Source organism: Antedon bifida, chromosome 4 (genome assembly GCF_963402885.1).
Source record: "Antedon bifida chromosome 4, ecAntBifi1.1, whole genome shotgun sequence".
Lineage (NCBI taxonomy): Eukaryota > Metazoa > Echinodermata > Crinoidea > Comatulida > Antedonidae > Antedon > Antedon bifida.
Window position 1 is genome coordinate 24,750,381 of NC_136229.1, and position 17,040 is coordinate 24,767,420.

Below are 17,040 nucleotides of genomic sequence, written 5' to 3' on the forward strand. Positions count from 1 at the left end.
GCGGTGTTTGCCAAGTTTCTGTGACAACTGCTAAATCAATACAATTTTGAAGTAGAAGGGTTTCTAGTTCGTCCACACGGTAGATTAAAGAACGCGGGTTAGTCAGGAAAATCGTTGGGAGTGATGGCTGTAACTTTGTATAGTTGACTTTACGAAGTGAATTAGGGAATAAACTACTTAGAAAACGCCCTCGCTTGTTGTCTATATAATCAGAAGCACGTGTAACAGTGATAATAGTGGGAATTTTTCTGCGTATATTTACACCACCTCTTCTACCTCTACTTTTACGATAGATGCCAAGATTATTCAGCATAGCGAGGGTTCCCTTAGGTAGGTATTGCACCTTATTACGACGTTTAATGAAGGCTGATCCAATATAAAATAGCTCATGTCTGGAATAACGAGTCATTTTGGCTTGCTCAGTGGCTTGTGCATCATTCTAAGATAAGAATTAAATCCCTTTTCGTTAAAATTTGAGAACTTATCTCACCCCAACAACAGCAGTACAGATACAATGTTAAAAAGGGAAATTATCTCAATCCAACACCAACAGTACAGTTAAAATGTTAAAAAGTGGTTCCACATCAAAACATGAAAAGAAAAAGTACTTGCACAAAGTTAACAAAGTCTGGGCCTAGGCTAGGCTGCCCACTCGGCTTGCCTGAATTCTCCGCCGACAACCGTCCGACGATAGGTCGCGGCGAGCCCAGCCAGTATCCTGGTTATAGTTTCAGTTGTGGGCTTAGCAAGTTAATGTTCAGATTGCAATTTATAAGCATAACATGTAGCATTCAATCCACAGTACAATGCACAAATTTTACTACTAAAGCAACAGATGTCCACAAAACAACAAAAAACCAGTCACAAAAGAGGAATTCCAGAGCCAAAAATCTGTAAACTAATTAAGAATGGCGACAGCTATAAAGCGCCCTCAAAAACCACATGTGCCTATATTTGATATCCACTGAAGAGCTGTACTTTTATTATTTTTATTTAGGTCCTCCAAAAGAATTTGGTGTTAACACTACTGATTGTGAACGACCAGATGAAACAGTAGGAATGATAATGTTTGTTCAAGGTAAAATTGATGATAAAACAAAAGTGTCGGATGGAACTCAGGTTGGATTCTCCTGTGAAGAAGGTTATTCACTTCATGGAAAAGATGAAATCAATTGCAAAAATGGTGAATTCGACTTTCCAGTACCAAAATGCTACAGTGAGTAAAAAAATCATCCAATCAAATGACAAGGATCTACTTAAGCGTTTTATATGATATAGTTATTCTCATTCAATTAATTATATTGGACTCCATTTAAAAATTAGGCATAGTCATCCTATATTATATTCTTTTTTTCAAAAGAAAATTGTGATGATGATCCGATCTTGAACGGTAAAGCAGCAGGCTCATTCGAGCATTCAACGTCGGTTACATTTGGATGCAACAAAGGATACACATTGGAAGGTCCATCATCACTGATCTGCTTGAAAGGAAAATATGATGGTGTGCCGCCAATCTGCCAAGGTATTTGATACTATACCTTCACTTTTCGTTTGGTATCGTGTCTATCAATGTTAAACATCTTGCAATATTAAACATACATAGCAGAAACAAATATAAAATTAGATGCCAGACAAAAAATCAATCAACAAACAATGTTGTGCTTAAGTTAACTTAAGGAAAACTTTGTAAATAAAGAGAGTCCAAGATACAAAAAACGGGTTTGTAAACAAAAACTCAGTTTTCAATTAACCAATTATCCACATGCTGGGCAGTGACTATTAATATTGGAATATAATTTTTTCAGTAAATTGTGACGACCCAGGAAAACTTCTAAATGGAAATATTGAAGGCCCATTCACACACGGCAGTCTCATTAGGTTTACCTGTAATGATGGTTATACGTTAATAGGAAATGATATATCAACATGTGTAGATGGAGTTTGGACATCGTACAAGCCTCGTTGTTATGGTATTTTCCTAAGCCTTTTTCCTTAAGTCTCTTTAAATAAACATTTAAATAACAAACTTATAAAACAAAACAAAATGTATCCTATCCATTTATTATAATTAATGGTCTAATGTTAAAAAAGAAATGTCCCAGTTAAATTCAATATTTTTACTTTTAACATTAACATAGGCCTAATGCAAACACTATACCAAATTGCTTTTCGTCAGGGAGCTATTTGTTAATATTAAGATTTTTAGCATACTCTGACTTAATTATATTGGATAATTTGTGTGTTTAATGTACTGAATATCCAGTACACTTATGTCAGAGTAGGGCCATTACTAAATATGTGTTTTAAGCTATTTTTCTAACATGTTTTTGATCACAGAAAATTGTGATTTGCCGGTCATGCCGTCTGAACTCACAAGTTCTGGTGAGCCTGATCACGGAAAGACTATAACATTCAAATGTATGTCTGGATACACAATGTATGGTGAATCAAGTAGTAGATGTACTGATGGGGCTTGGTCATCACCGGCACCAGCATGCTTAGGTAAATTTTTATTTGTATGATTTTCCACTTCTCCTAGACACATCATTTTTTTCTAACATAATATTTTCTATGTGAAAGAATAACTATTTTCTAGATATAACTGAACTTGACCCTCTAAATAATCTCTCTCTCTCAACTACCAATAACTAAAAACCAATGACATTGATGGGTTTCCAAACAATGGTCTCGAATTCCATATACTGTACAGAAGTCTATACCATTCAGCAAAATAACTAGCTTTCAGAAAACATATCTGATTCATGTCCATGCTTATATTATAGCATTCTAAATTACGCAAAATGAATGTCAAAAAAATAAAGCCTCCTGGACTACTTTTACTAAAATCTAATACAAACTAAACTATGTAGCAAAATATTATTTTCAATCTTATATTCTATCGACAGCTGGATGTAAACCTCCCACCAGTATAGAAAATGGACGATTTGAAGGCAGTTTCGACCACGGTGCACGTATTGTGGTTTTCTGTAATGATGGTTACAGTGTAGATGGCAACCACATCATCTCTTGTTCAGATGGTGTAATGAGTAGTAGTATACCAGTATGTCGCAGTAAGTATAATTCACAAGAACATATATGTCTTCTTTTGCAACAGGCCTTATACATTGCGGTTTGAGACTTTATAAACTAGAAATCAGAGGAAAAGGTGCTTGTAAATAGGCTAGCTAGTCCATTTTTGGGGAAACATAATCCCTACATAAATCCTTAAATGATTACCATTAACCACTGATAATAACAATAATGCTATCATTACAGAAAACTGTCAGGCGATAGACGTACAAGAGTACCGCATTCACACAGGCTCTTACACTCACGGCAGCGTTATCACCTTCTCATGTACTGATGGACGTAACCTCTACGGTGCTTCAGAAATCATGTGTGAAAATGGTGTTTATTCTGATGAATTACCAAACTGTTATGGTATGTTGTTATTTTTATATCGATATGTGTAATTCATCAGCGACATCAAATGTTTCTATGATGGTTTCCATGAATTTTTATTGTTCTGTATAACATTTAATTACACGATCTGCATGATGTTTCATTCATTCCAGACTAAAAATTTCCTGCACAATTTGACAACTAGAATACTGGTTTACTGGTATAATATGGTTTTATCTGGTATTTAAACAGGAACCAGTTAAAATCAGTTTACAACTATGATTTGGTTATTGGTATTTACAGGTGTCATCTGGCATTTTTTCCTGTGAAAAAATAAATATCCTATTTCCTAAAAACTAGAGTTGTCATACTTGTATCACACATGATGAAAATGAAAAAAACAATGATTGGACTGTTTTAAAGTCATTAGGGCACAACTTCGTTCACCATTAATACTTTTTTTTAAACCATAGTTAAATGTGCACCGGTCGTGACCCCGGAAAATGGGATAGCTACAGGAAGCAATCTTCACGGACAGACGTTAACATTCTCATGCGAAGCTGGATACAAATTAGTTGGAGAAAAATCGATTAAATGTTTCAACGGTGTCTATAGCAGTGATGTTCCACCGATTTGTTACGGTATAGAATCTTACAGAACTTTTAAATACAACTTCTATATCATGATAGTAATAAATTAACATTTCTGGATTTCACAATACAGATATCAAACTCACCTTGTCACCTTGGCATATTTTCCATTCAATTTAATTGAACACTTCTTCAATTTTGCCTGATGGTAAAATCATACACATCAGGAAACTACAAATTCTAATCCACTTCACAAAGCATGCCGTTGCCTCTAGCATCGACATACATATCAACAATTTCTAACAAACTTGCTTATACTTTCCTTACAGAAAACTGCAATGATCTAGTACTACCGAATGGAGAGATCGAGGGAGATGCGGAGCATGGCAACACTCTTGTGTTCAAATGTAATCAAGACTTTACGCTTATTGGTCGTTTATCAGCTGTCTGCACTGACGGAGTTCTTAGTAACGACTTGCCCGAGTGCAAACGTAAGTTTAGTGATTCTTTTATAGCATTTTTTAATACATTTTTTTTATTACTTCAACTCCCAAAAGTAAAGGCATGAGACAATTGTATCCTGTTATTAGAATTAGAAGGCAAACATGTTAACAATCAAGCTACAGCTTCAATAATGATCAATAATTCAATATATCTCTAATAATAACTTATTTGGTTAACACACTAACTAATGTAGGTCTACAGTGCACGGAACATTATTTACAGATATAAGAAAACACTTGCGACCATGCACAATTTGTTGCTTCCTAAAAAAATAAAGTCTTTTAACTATTTCATACATATTCTTTATAACAGGAAACTGTTTCCCATTTGAGTTCCCCAATGGAATGTATGTTGGATCAATGACTCACGGAAGCGAGATTGTATTTTCCTGTAACAATGCTTTTGCATTGGTCGGAGCATCTAGATTGGAATGTAATGATGGTCAATATTCTGCTATTATACCAGCTTGTTATGGTAATGTCTACTTTTATATTAATTATGTTTTACTTGACCGTGAGAATATAAGTTCAAATCTTACATTGCTCATGTCGATTGGACAAGAAATTGATTTATAAGGCCTATATCATTTAAAAAAATTAAATTACCAAATTCTACTTTATTTGTAAACAAGCATAATATATAAATACGTATAGCTAGCAAAGAGAACAATTTAAGTAGATCTATACTACAGAAGTTATATTTAGGCCCTGTAATTGTGTTGAAATCTTGATTCAGATTTACATATTTAATATATATATAATATTTTAATGTTTCAGAAAACTGTAATGGCTTAGTAGAACCACTGAATGGGTATATTATTGGCGATATTGCTCACGGCAAAGCAGTTGAATATGGATGTTACGCTGGATACACTCTTGTGGGTCCATCCAACAGGACTTGTACTGATGGATCATGGGATAGTTTGGCTCCAACTTGTCATGGTGGGTGCATATTTAAAGTAAAAATCTAAAAAATGTTTGATACCTGGTAATTTCAGATAGGGCCCAATATTGTCAACTATTATTCAGATTGTGGAAGACCGTATTTACCAAAGTGACAAAACTTAACATGTCTGAACTGATGTTAACCTTTAATGGATCACATTAATTAATATGGTTAACTTGTTTGTTCTGTAACAGAAAATTGCGATCCAATTGACACTTTTGAGAATGGTGTGGTAGTCGGTGCCTGGTATCACCAAGAAAGCTACACATTTTCCTGCAATGCTGGTTATTCTTTATATGGACGCAGTCAAGTATTCTGTATTGATGGTCAATATAGTACAAGTTTTCCTGCATGTTATCGTAAGTTCAATATTCTATTGGGATCATGTTACTGCAGTAGGCCTCCTAACTGCAATAACGTATGATTTTAGGTTGTTTCAATGTAGAAATTTATGAGCCAGTCATTGTAATAACAATGTGTATGATTATCCAGAAAATTGGCTAAATAATTGCATAAGCAGGTTTAAAGAAAAACAATTTCAAAAGAATTGTTGCTATTGTTATACAGTTTTGATTACTCACCGGATAAACCACTATATGCCTTGATCCCAGAATATACTAGTCAATCCGCTGAAATTAGACTGTATGGCTGCAAATAATGCAAAAATAAAATAAGAAAAAAATATTAAAATATGGTTGTTATTTTATCATGCCTAAACTGATTAATTTTCATATAAGGGTGTTGGGTTAAATTAATTACTGTTTGTTTGAATTAGGTGACTGTGAGTCATCCATCAGCATTGTAAATGGCCAATACACTGGTAGCTTTACGCACGGAGGATCCATTACATTCACATGTGATGTTGGTTATACATTGGTAGGGGAAACAACAATAACATGTGATAATGGACAATACAGCTCATCATATGCTGAATGCAAAGGTAAGCATTCATATTCATAGCTGTGTACGTAGGCCTATTGTTTATATTAATGGTAACCCTACTAATGTTTATTTACCTTATCAAAAATTGGTGACTTATGCATTTATATGTCCTCTCTTCAGCTAACTGCGAGTCTTCCATCAGTATATTAAATGGTCGGTACACTGGTAGCTATACTCATGGAGGATCTATTACATTCACATGTGATGTTGGTTATACATTGGTAGGAGAAAGAACAATAACTTGTGATAATGGACAATACAGCTCATCATACGCTGAGTGTAGAGGTAAGTACTCGGTACTCTTATCCTACTTTATTTTTCATTTTACAAAAAATTTTATTTCCAATCTTTTTAAATCATTATGTTAAGTCACAGTTCGTGTTTCTGTTGTCTGATGAACTAGGGCAATATAATCAATAATGTTATTCTTTCAGCAAACTGTGACTCTACAACAAGTGTTGCGAATGGACAAATAATTGGCAGCTTCATCGATGGAGGTTCTATTAATATTGTATGTGACTTTGGTTACACACTTGTTGGAGAATCTACAGTTTCTTGTAATAGTGGACAGTTTAGTTCAGCTATTGCTGAATGTCGAGGTAATATCAGTTAAACTGAAATCCCTAAATCTATTCGAATTTGAAGAACTTACCGTAGAGTTTGTGTTGAAATTTAAATAATATAATAAATATATTTTTACTGACAGTTAAGTAATTGTTTTATTCTAGCCAACTGCCAGCCAGCGCCTCTTGTTATCAATGGTCGAGTAAAGTCAGACCAAACTCATGAAGGCATAACTACTATTACATGTTTCGATGGATACACATTAGTTGGTGTTTCAAGTACTATGTGTTTAGATGGACAATATCAAGATGCATTCCCTGTTTGCTACGGTAAGAATGTGAAAAATGTTGCAATAAATAATTTTTTTACCTACCCTATATAGGAAAATTTTGATTTGCAACGACCTAGTTAGGTTATGTTTATGTGCAAGCAAGGAAGTTGTGACATGCTTTCTCACTCTTTTATCGACAAAGTTTTGTTGGTTTCAGGGTTCAGACGACAAAATATCATTTGAATAATTTTGTTTTCTCCAGGAAACTGCGAGTCTTCTATCAGTATTGTAAACGGTCAGTACACTGGTAGTTTTACTCATGGAGGATCCATTACATTCACCTGTGATGTTGGATATACATTGGTAGGAGAAAGAACAATAACTTGTGAAAATGGACAATACAGTTCATCATATGCCAAATGCAGACGTACGTATTCAGACATTGTATTAAACATTCAAACATTGAGGAAAATCTTCATGCATTCACAATTATGATGGCGCAGCTTGTATATACTTGTGTTAACTTCATGTCTCATCGAGGTTTACTTGATTGAACTGTGTTGATAACATTTTAATATTGGTTGAACAATGTTCATTGCAAGAAAGTTGTAGGTAGCGCCATTTAATTGCTACTTGGTAAATGATAACACTTTCTCTCTAGGTAACTGTGAGTCATCCATCAGCATTGTAAATGGCCAGTACTCTGGTAGCTTTACTCACGGAGGATCCGTTACATTCACCTGTGATGTTGGTTATACATTAGTAGGAGAAACAACAATAACTTGTGATAATGGACAATACAGCTCATCATATGCTGAATGCAAAGGTAGGTTTTACATTTGAACCCAGACTAGCATGTATCATTTGATAGATTATTATTTAAAATAGAATTAGTATTAAGGCTCCTTAACAATATACAGTATTTCTTAATATCTTCAGCTAACTGCGAGTCTTCAATCAGCATTTTAAATGGTCGTTATACTGGTAACTTTACTCATGGAGGATCCATTACATTCACATGTGATGTTGGTTATACGTTGGTAGGAGAAACAACAATAACTTGCGATAATGGACAATATAGTTCATCATATGCTGTGTGTAGAGGTAGGTTTTGTATTATAACAGAATTCAGGTTTGTTACACAATACACATATTTGGTACAGACATTGTTGCACTTTTGCCAAGTGGTGTACAAGAGCATGTTGTAACACAGTGGACTAATATCCAGTTGGTCACAATTTAATATTATGCTTGAACTCCGACATTAATCTTTGATCAAAAAATAGTGCACATTAATTCATTAATTGATAATAATTGAAGGAATGAGTAGTGAGAATGATTATATTTGGTGCTTATGTTGATAAGCATGATAATGATGACAATTTTGATGATAATGATGACTATCATGATGAAGATAAACATACACATATTGATGATATTATTATTTATATTTTCTATTATTATATATTATAATGACAGTCACAATGATGAGTATGATGATAATACTGTGGACTTTTTGGTTACTGACAATGAAAAATATTATATATTTATAACTGTTAACTCATGCAAATGTTTTACAATAATTATATGGTTTCTGGTTAACTTCAACTTCTTTTGATTGGAGACACATGTTTGAATGACTTGTTCACTTGTACTAATGCATGTTTGTGAGTTAGATACATATAGACCATTTTGTGAAACTGGCAGTCATCATTAATATTTCCTTGGTGTTTGCTTTGGGTATTACTCACCGATTATCTGATACAGCTTCTATGGAAACAATTTGTCCAAGAATATTGATGTATGCTACAGTATATGACTAGTTGTTTCTCCAGATGTATTTAACCGAGGATCAATTCTGCAAGAATAAGAACCAATGTAAAATATCATGCAGTGTGCCTATTGCAACAGATACATGAAATATAAACATAACTTCTAAAATCAAAACTGCTCACAAAATGGTCTATAATGGATCCTAGTTTGTAATAATACTGGTGGTAGTTCTCATTTATATGCACCTTGATGTTTAAATAACTTACAGCTGATTGTGAACCGATCGTTCAGTTTGCAAATGGTGATGTATCTGGTTCCTTCATGCATGATGGGAGAGTAAAATTCACATGCAACAAGGGTTACAGGTTGGAAGGCAAAAAAAAGCTCACTTGTAACGATGGCCAATATGACTATGATGTTCCAATTTGTTATGGTATGAAGTTCACAAATATGTTATTTCTTTCAATAGACTTAGAATTTTGAAAAATAACAAAAGAAAGGAAATAGAATAATAAAACAAAATACAAATGTTGATACCGTAAATGATTGATAATATAATAATTTATAAAGTGTAATGAAATCATTATCATTAATCATAGTACTTTCTAAATGTCAAAGCATCCTGTTGCTGTCTCCATGGCCTAAAAATGATGAAGTGAATGGCTGATCTTAATTTGATATCCTATCTTTTGCATTACAATTTGCGAAATTTAGGCGGGTGAGTGGGAGTGGGGGCTTGGATCCGCTCTTACTCCATTAAACATTTCAATTTAACAAAATATCTTTTTCGCCAGTTATTTACGGTACAAATGATTTGTATGCAAGTGGTATCATGATGCATGGTTTCAGGTTAACAATATAATTAATTGGGAAAAAATATATAACTTGTACTACACCATGGGACATGACGCTATGTCTATATCATAAATGTTATGGTCTTAGTAATGTTCACATAACTGTACTTACTGTATTTAAACATAGTTGTATGTTAACATATGTAAGCATACCAACCAACTATTAGTTTGTTCACATACAACTGTGTGTTCATATACAGCTGTATCTTAACACCTACAAACACTTTTTACTATTTGGCAATCCTATAATATGTATAATTGCATTTACGGCAACTGTATTCCTAATACATTAAATTTTATTTTAAACATGTTGTGGGTAATGTATAAATACCACAAATAACTAAATGCAAATTGATATTTACAAAGTTTTATTTTTGAACATGTCAGCTGACTGTCAAAGAGTAGAACTGCTGAACGGTAAAGTAATTTTCAAAGCAAAGCACGGATCTGTTAGCACATTTGTTTGCGATGAAGGATATACACTTGTTGGACCTAACAGTACAGTGTGTGATAATGGACAATTCGCAGACCAACCTCCAATCTGTGCAGGTTTGTAATCGGCATTTAATCAATAATTTTAAAATAATCTAAATCTGATCTCCAAACACACTGAAATGATATTATAGAATACCAGTCCGCATTGTCATCTGTCATCTTTCTCTGCATACTTCTCTATTTAGTGCTTCTTCTTTTAGTTTAATATATATATTTTATTTTTCAATCCATCAAGCATAGTTACCCTTTTCCTTCCTCTTCTAGTTTTACCTTCATATTTTCCTTCTATCATTAGTCCTCCTTCTTGAATCCTATGTCTAATCCATTGTTTATTGCAGCTCCGATCCTTTTCATTATTTGGCTCTCCTCCCAATCACAATAAATATGCCCTCATTTCTTACTGAACTGATAATCTGTGATGCACATGCCTTTACACAATACATATTGCTGAAACATCGATATTTAGATTAAAAATGGGCTTTAACTATTAATTCAATATAATTATTAATATTATTTGTTACTTAATGCCATTTATATAAACACATTTTATTTTTTCTAGAAAACTGTGAATCAACAATCAGCATTTTAAATGGTCGGTACACTGGTAGCTTTACTCATGGGGGATCCATTACATTCACATGTGATGTTGGTTATACATTGGTAGGAGAAACAACAATAACATGTGAAAATGGACAATACAGTTCATCATATGCTATATGCAGACGTAAGTTCACAACCATGCACTACCATGCACAAACATGTCTGTTCTACAGAGAATAAAAGACTTTACTTCTTTTTCTAATTATATTTTAGGAGATTGTAATGAACATCCTACATTGGCTAATGGGCTCATTACTGGTGAATACAGACACTCTGACAGTGTGTTCTTCTATTGTCTCGATGGGTATAGTTTATTTGGTGCAAACACAGCAAACTGTAGAGATGGCCAATATATTTATGCATCTGGACTCTCTCAACCCGAGTGCTATGGTAATTATAACATGTTCAGTTATTTGGCAGCTATAGGCCTACTTGTATAATGAACTCAGTTCAGTCCAGTTACTAGATAATGTTATTTGGTATAATAGTTATCTTCTACACCTACGGTATATAATGTGTATACTTATTAGTGTACAGTAAGTAATATAATGTTTAGGTAATTGCTACTTATATGTTAAAAGTCAGTTAACATTCTATCACATTTATAAGTTACTAGGTCTATGCCAAAAACTGGTCTTACAAAATAACAAGGCAAAACGAGACAAATCAACACATTTCTAGTTATATTAACAAATATTATTTCTGTTTTATATCATCATACTTCATTCCCTTCATGAAATTATTTCGTAAACTACGGTTATCATACTACATTTAATTACTTTGTTTCCATCATTTTAGCAAATTGTGATGATGCTCCCATCTTGAAAAATGGAAACGTTTCATACTCCTCTAACATCCATGGAAGTTCACTGAACTATCAATGTTCCGAAGGGTATTCGCTAGTTGGAGCTAACACTGCTGTGTGTGACAATGGCAACTATGTAATTGGTTCAGAAGAATCTGAATCAAAATGTTATGGTAATACTTTGTTGACAGTTTCATACTATTTTCAATGGTACTTATGTCCGCACAATTGTATACAAAAATGTTGTGAGATAGGAATTCAGTACTGGCAGTCACTTCACTGAATGATACCACATACTGTCCGTGGGTTAGTTCAAGTAGAAACCGAACCTTTGCTAACGATCTTGATGTCCATCTCCCTTTTCGACATACACACTGTATTGTGTATGTTATTTTTGGTTAGTAACGCTACTCCTTCACTCACAGTCTATACGTTTTGACACCTACAATATGTAGATAAATACATTAATTTTACTAATAGTTTAATGATTTTCTTTTCATTAAAGCAAATTGTGTTCCTATTACTGATTTCCAAAATGGGCAACTGGAAGGTTCTTTTGATCATGGCCAAAGAGTAAGATTTTCTTGTAACGAGGACTACACTTTGGTAGGACGTAAGAAGGTTGACTGCAATGATGGAAAATACAATGGTGACATCCCATCTTGTTTCAGTAAGTAGACTGATTTAATAAATGTTAAGTAAGCTTAGATTCTCGACATCATTTCATAGGCCTAGAATTTAAATCACTAGATTAAAGTACTAGCATAATAAATCACTTTACCGTAATACCATCTAAAATTAAAGTTATATTTCATCATTCAAATGAAATTGCCATTTTCATTGTCAACTCATAAGATCTTGTTATCAATGAATTATAAGGGAAACTTGATTAAAAATGTGAATTTGGATAGGATAGTCCAGCAGATGGCAGTTTGCATATCCATGACAGAAGATTAAACTTTCTATGTAGAAAGAAAACTCATTAGTAGGCTAATTCATGAATGAGCAATGGAAAACATTATTTAACTTAGCATCTATCAAAATTGTTTGCACATGTGTAAGAATTGCCTGAAGAGAACCATTTGTTTTGATTTTGTTTTAGAAAACTGTGAGTCAGCACCGATCCTTGACAATGGACAAGTAGATGCTGTACTCGATCATGGTGGTGTGGCTAAATTCAAATGTAATGATGGATACACACTGATAGGGGCAGCTAGAACAACATGCATAAATGGACAATTTGAAGAATTGAACCAACAGTGCTTAGGTAAATATTAAAGAAAATTAAGAAAATGACATTTTTCTATATAATAGTAGGCCTACTTTTTAAAAGACTAGTCTTATCTAAAAACCTGGTTAAATAATCATAGATTGTCGTTTAAAACTAAATTAAATTCTTTTTACATGTTACAAAAATTGTATATATGTTATTTGGAAGCTTTCAATTTGGAATGACATTTGGACATATAATAAATATAATAAATATATATACAATGTATGCAGGGAAGTTGTCAATTATTCAACATGGTTTTGGTGGATTCTAAGCCACAACAATGCATAGGTCCTAAATTGAGATCTAACTAAAAATGCAGAAACAACTGTTAATTTAATAATGTTATTTTCTATTTAATAATTAGACAAAATGAATCAAATCAGGCATCTCAAAATCTCTCTCTGTAACAGGGATGGTCTAACGCTCTGCCTACACTATCAAACTGTATGCGACAAAAAAATGTGATGTGCCCATAACGATGACATCATATTACCATATTTGGGCAAATCATATTTTTTTTTGTCAAACTAGTTTGATAATGTAGACAGAGCTTTAGGATAAGTTGTTTGGTTCAGTTACTTGAATTAATTTAATATGTATGTGATATATGTATTTTACTTTCATTTCAGGCAACTGCAACGAGTTCACTATTCCAAATGGGCAATTTAGTGGAAGTTTCCAACACGGAGGTGCTATTGAAATTACATGTGATTTTGGATATAGTCTTGTTGGATCAAACATTATTACATGTGAAGATGGTCAGCTGAGTTCAACTAATACTCAATGCATAGGTAGGGCCTACATATACACTTTTGTATCTCATGGTTAGACAAATATTCTAGTGATATAATCTCGGCTAAAATACACATTTTCTTACCTGGAAGAGTACATTGAAATTAGTTTCCATTTAAATCTATCAGTCAGTTCAGGAATTCAAGTCAGTTCTTTAATCCTATTTTTCAATTAATCTATCGGTTAAATTAGAATCACAGAATATGTTATTATGGTCTTACCATTTTATATCAAGTTAAATAGTACCCTTTGAGAAATGTTATATTTAAATGTTGTGTTTTTCAGCTGATTGTCTTACTTTACCCCCTCTGGATAATGGTGTTGTAAAAGGCAATAGTACACATGGAAGTGTGGTAACATTTGAATGTAATGATGATTACACTCTTGTGGGAGGTAGCTATGCTGAGTGTGATGCAGGAAACTTTGTATATGAAGGAGGAGTACTTCCAACATGTTACGGTATTTTGATACTGTCTTATTTCTTCTTTATTATCTTCTAAATTATTTATTTCTAGTAAAATAAATTTATTAATATAATACTTACCATGTGGTGTTATGCAGTATCTATAAAAAAACATTATTGTACACAATTAACTCCATTCTATTTCTTGTTTTTAATACTAGAAAATTGTTTTGCTGAACCAATTCTTGAATATGGAAGTGTTACAAAATCATCAAACAACCATGGATCCACTATTGATTACACATGTAACGAAGGTTATTCATTGGTTGGTGCTAAGTTATCAACATGTGATGATGGTCAATATGTTCTGGCCAATAAGAAAAAGGAACCAACATGTTATGGTAAGATCTAGACTTTAGGAAATCTGAGGGAAAAAAAATAAAAAAGGAAAAATCATTTTTATTGATATTTTAGAATAATGTTCTTGAAACTGTGCATTTTTAAATGGTGTCGCCTAATCTTTAATTGTATTATATCCCATGTTTTTATCTTAATAAACAAAATACTTGAGAATAACCCTTTCAATATCTTCTCCACTATTAACTACTGTTTCTCCATGAAAATATCATCCTGAAACTGCCAACTTCCCTAATTTATTTATTATTACACTATACTCATTTTTTGTAGCAAACTGTGAGCCCATTTTCTTTCTACCAAATGGTCTGGTGACTGCCACGTCATTTGAACATGATGGTCGTGTACGTTTCTCATGTTTTGATGGATACACTCTGGTAGGACGCAAAAAGTTAACATGTAACAACGGAAAATATAGCGATGAAATTCCAGTCTGTTATGGTAAAATAATATATTGATCTTTTCACGTTATCAATTAGGCCTACAGCTACATGCAGTACCTAATGATATACATTGATTAAAAGAACAATGGGAAAAAGAGCTCATTTAGCAGGATCTATAATCAAACATTGAGTCAGTCCATCCATTATCATCTTTCAAACCTTTAATCATAGTGCCTATTTACTTATATGGGATTAGATTAGAAATACAATAAGCAAATGACAGCTTATTTTAGGATTTACGGAATTCCCTTAACATAAAAATTTGTGTATTCTTTGTAGAAAACTGTGCCTTAACCCCACTCATTCCAAATGGAAGAGTGCAACGGACTTCGGATGCACATGCAAGTACAATGGATATTAGCTGTGACTCAGGCTACAATTTAGTAGGAGCATCATCTGCAACTTGTAACAATGGAACTTATGAATATCCAGTAAATGAGTTAAAACCAGTTTGTTATGGTAAGAAGTGATTAATAAATATTGTTAATTTCACCAATATCCAGACATTATTGAAGAATTGTATTTGTAATAATGTATTGTTACTTCTGTGTGGTTTAATTGCATACAGTTATTGTTTGTAGTGTTAAGTATAGTAGAATACTTTTCGAAAACCAGAAACTCTTCCAAACCTAGATCTTTCTTTAATAAAAAGATGTGTAATAGCGTTATCTTGTGGCATCGGATTAAATTTGTATAATTTGTTTCAACACAGCTCGCTGTACCTCCTTACCAGATGTTGATTTTGCCACAGTCCAAGGAAGCTTGGAACATAACAGCATGGTATTCTTCACATGTATTGATGGATACGAATTAGTTGGAGAATCATCAGCCACTTGTATTGATGGAAGTTATGTGTATTCCTCTAACACAAGTTTACCGAAATGTTATGGTAATATTTCAATTATTATCTTTAAAATCCATATTAATGGAACACGTTCAATACCCAACAAATGGTCTCCTTGTGAGAGATGTCCCCTGAATATAGAGGTTGGCCATAATTTTTAATTTGTTTTTGTCCTCTTAATAGGGTTTTCCTCTGGATAGGGTTAAACTATTGCTTAATATGACTCATGGCATTGGAGGTCTTGACAAGTCATGTTTCTTTGATGAAGACAATTAAACTTAACAATATTTCCTTTTTCAGCTAACTGTCCACCAGAAAGTATTAATTTTCCTAATGGTGAGGTTGCAGGCTCACTTCGCCATGGTAGTGTCATCACTTTTACATGTAATGGTGACTATACTCTAGTGGGATATGAAGAAATAGCCTGTGTTGACGGTGCACTAAATGTAAAACTTCCAGAATGTTATGGTAAGAAAAATGTTTATTAAACTCTTATGCACAAGATACAGTACCACTGAATCTATTTTATAAATTTAAAAATATAATATAAGCTCTGGATCTACTGATATATTGGCAACAATCCTCAAGATCAAATTTAATAGTTTATGTTTACAGGACAAACATACATACAAGACGCTGTACCTTAATAAAAGTCTTTAGTAGTGGAGTTGCGTTGCTATGAGAGAAATTTGACACCAGACAGGATTTTAACATAGTATTCTGGGGTCAGGCAAGCAACCATCAATGTACAACTCACAATAATATTTTGATAGTGTCTGTCTATTTTTACTTTTAGCAAACTGTGAGCAGTTTGGACCAATATCAGATGCTCTGGTCACTGGGGAAACTACTCACAATGGAACTGTCTACATCTCGTGTAATTCTGGCTTTTCTCTTGTGGGGTCTGACAGGGCGACATGTTATAATGGAAACTTTGATGTTGATGCCAAGTCAATTGAGTGTTTTGGTAAGTACTGATTGTTGAAAGGTTTAACTATCTGTCTAAGTCATGCAGGCTTTTCCTCTGGACAATATTGAACTCCAAAACACGAAACCATCATGAAAATTAACTGATGATGATGATGAATAATATTCAACTTGTCACTTAAATAAAAGGTGAAAATAC

At 33.3% G+C, this 17,040-nt stretch overlaps 2 protein-coding genes across 4 annotated transcripts in view; both read left to right on the plus strand.

The window, feature by feature from the left end:
- Positions 1-835: 835 nt before the first annotated feature.
- On the plus strand, positions 836-7,097 carry LOC144839283 (complement receptor type 2-like). The gene is made up of 16 exons (XM_078694598.1): positions 836-893; positions 998-1,216; positions 1,361-1,522; positions 1,806-1,970; positions 2,338-2,502; positions 2,907-3,071; positions 3,277-3,441; positions 3,876-4,043; positions 4,322-4,483; positions 4,809-4,970; positions 5,273-5,437; positions 5,636-5,800; positions 6,217-6,381; positions 6,504-6,668; positions 6,818-6,982; positions 7,090-7,097. Exons 1-16 carry the CDS (start codon positions 836-838, stop codon positions 7,095-7,097), a joined length of 2,424 nt encoding a protein of 807 aa, XP_078550724.1.
- An 82-nt stretch (positions 7,098-7,179) lies between these two features.
- LOC144840681 (CUB and sushi domain-containing protein 3-like) overlaps positions 7,180-17,040 on the plus strand; it is a 38,257-nt gene continuing 28,396 nt past the window's right edge. Inside the window, exons 1-18 of one of the 3 annotated variants that reach the window (XM_078696631.1) lie at positions 7,180-7,276; positions 7,880-8,044; positions 8,158-8,322; positions 9,260-9,424; positions 10,233-10,394; positions 10,900-11,064; positions 11,154-11,330; positions 11,739-11,918; positions 12,251-12,415; positions 12,848-13,012; positions 13,648-13,809; positions 14,096-14,269; positions 14,435-14,614; positions 14,901-15,068; positions 15,350-15,529; positions 15,783-15,959; positions 16,215-16,382; positions 16,711-16,881. In XM_078696631.1, the coding sequence (XP_078552757.1) occupies positions 7,231-7,276; positions 7,880-8,044; positions 8,158-8,322; positions 9,260-9,424; positions 10,233-10,394; positions 10,900-11,064; positions 11,154-11,330; positions 11,739-11,918; positions 12,251-12,415; positions 12,848-13,012; positions 13,648-13,809; positions 14,096-14,269; positions 14,435-14,614; positions 14,901-15,068; positions 15,350-15,529; positions 15,783-15,959; positions 16,215-16,382; positions 16,711-16,881 (2,935 nt within the window). In that variant the 5' untranslated portion in view covers positions 7,180-7,230. The remainder of the gene's footprint in view (positions 7,277-7,879; positions 8,045-8,157; positions 8,323-9,259; positions 9,425-10,232; positions 10,395-10,899; positions 11,065-11,153; positions 11,331-11,738; positions 11,919-12,250; positions 12,416-12,847; positions 13,013-13,647; positions 13,810-14,095; positions 14,270-14,434; positions 14,615-14,900; positions 15,069-15,349; positions 15,530-15,782; positions 15,960-16,214; positions 16,383-16,710; positions 16,882-17,040) is intronic. The other 2 variants (XM_078696632.1, XM_078696633.1) reach the window with 2 other exon arrangements.

Coding starts and splice junctions, on each gene's coding strand:
- LOC144839283 (XM_078694598.1), top strand. CDS start 836: ATGTCCACAAAACAACAAAAAACCAGTCACAAAAGAGGAATTCCAGAG. Junction 5,438..5,635: donor TTTGGCTCCAACTTGTCATG/GTGGGTGCATAT, acceptor GTTCTGTAACAG/AAAATTGCGATCCAATTGAC. Junction 6,669..6,817: donor ATCATACGCTGAGTGTAGAG/GTAAGTACTCGG, acceptor TTATTCTTTCAG/CAAACTGTGACTCTACAACA.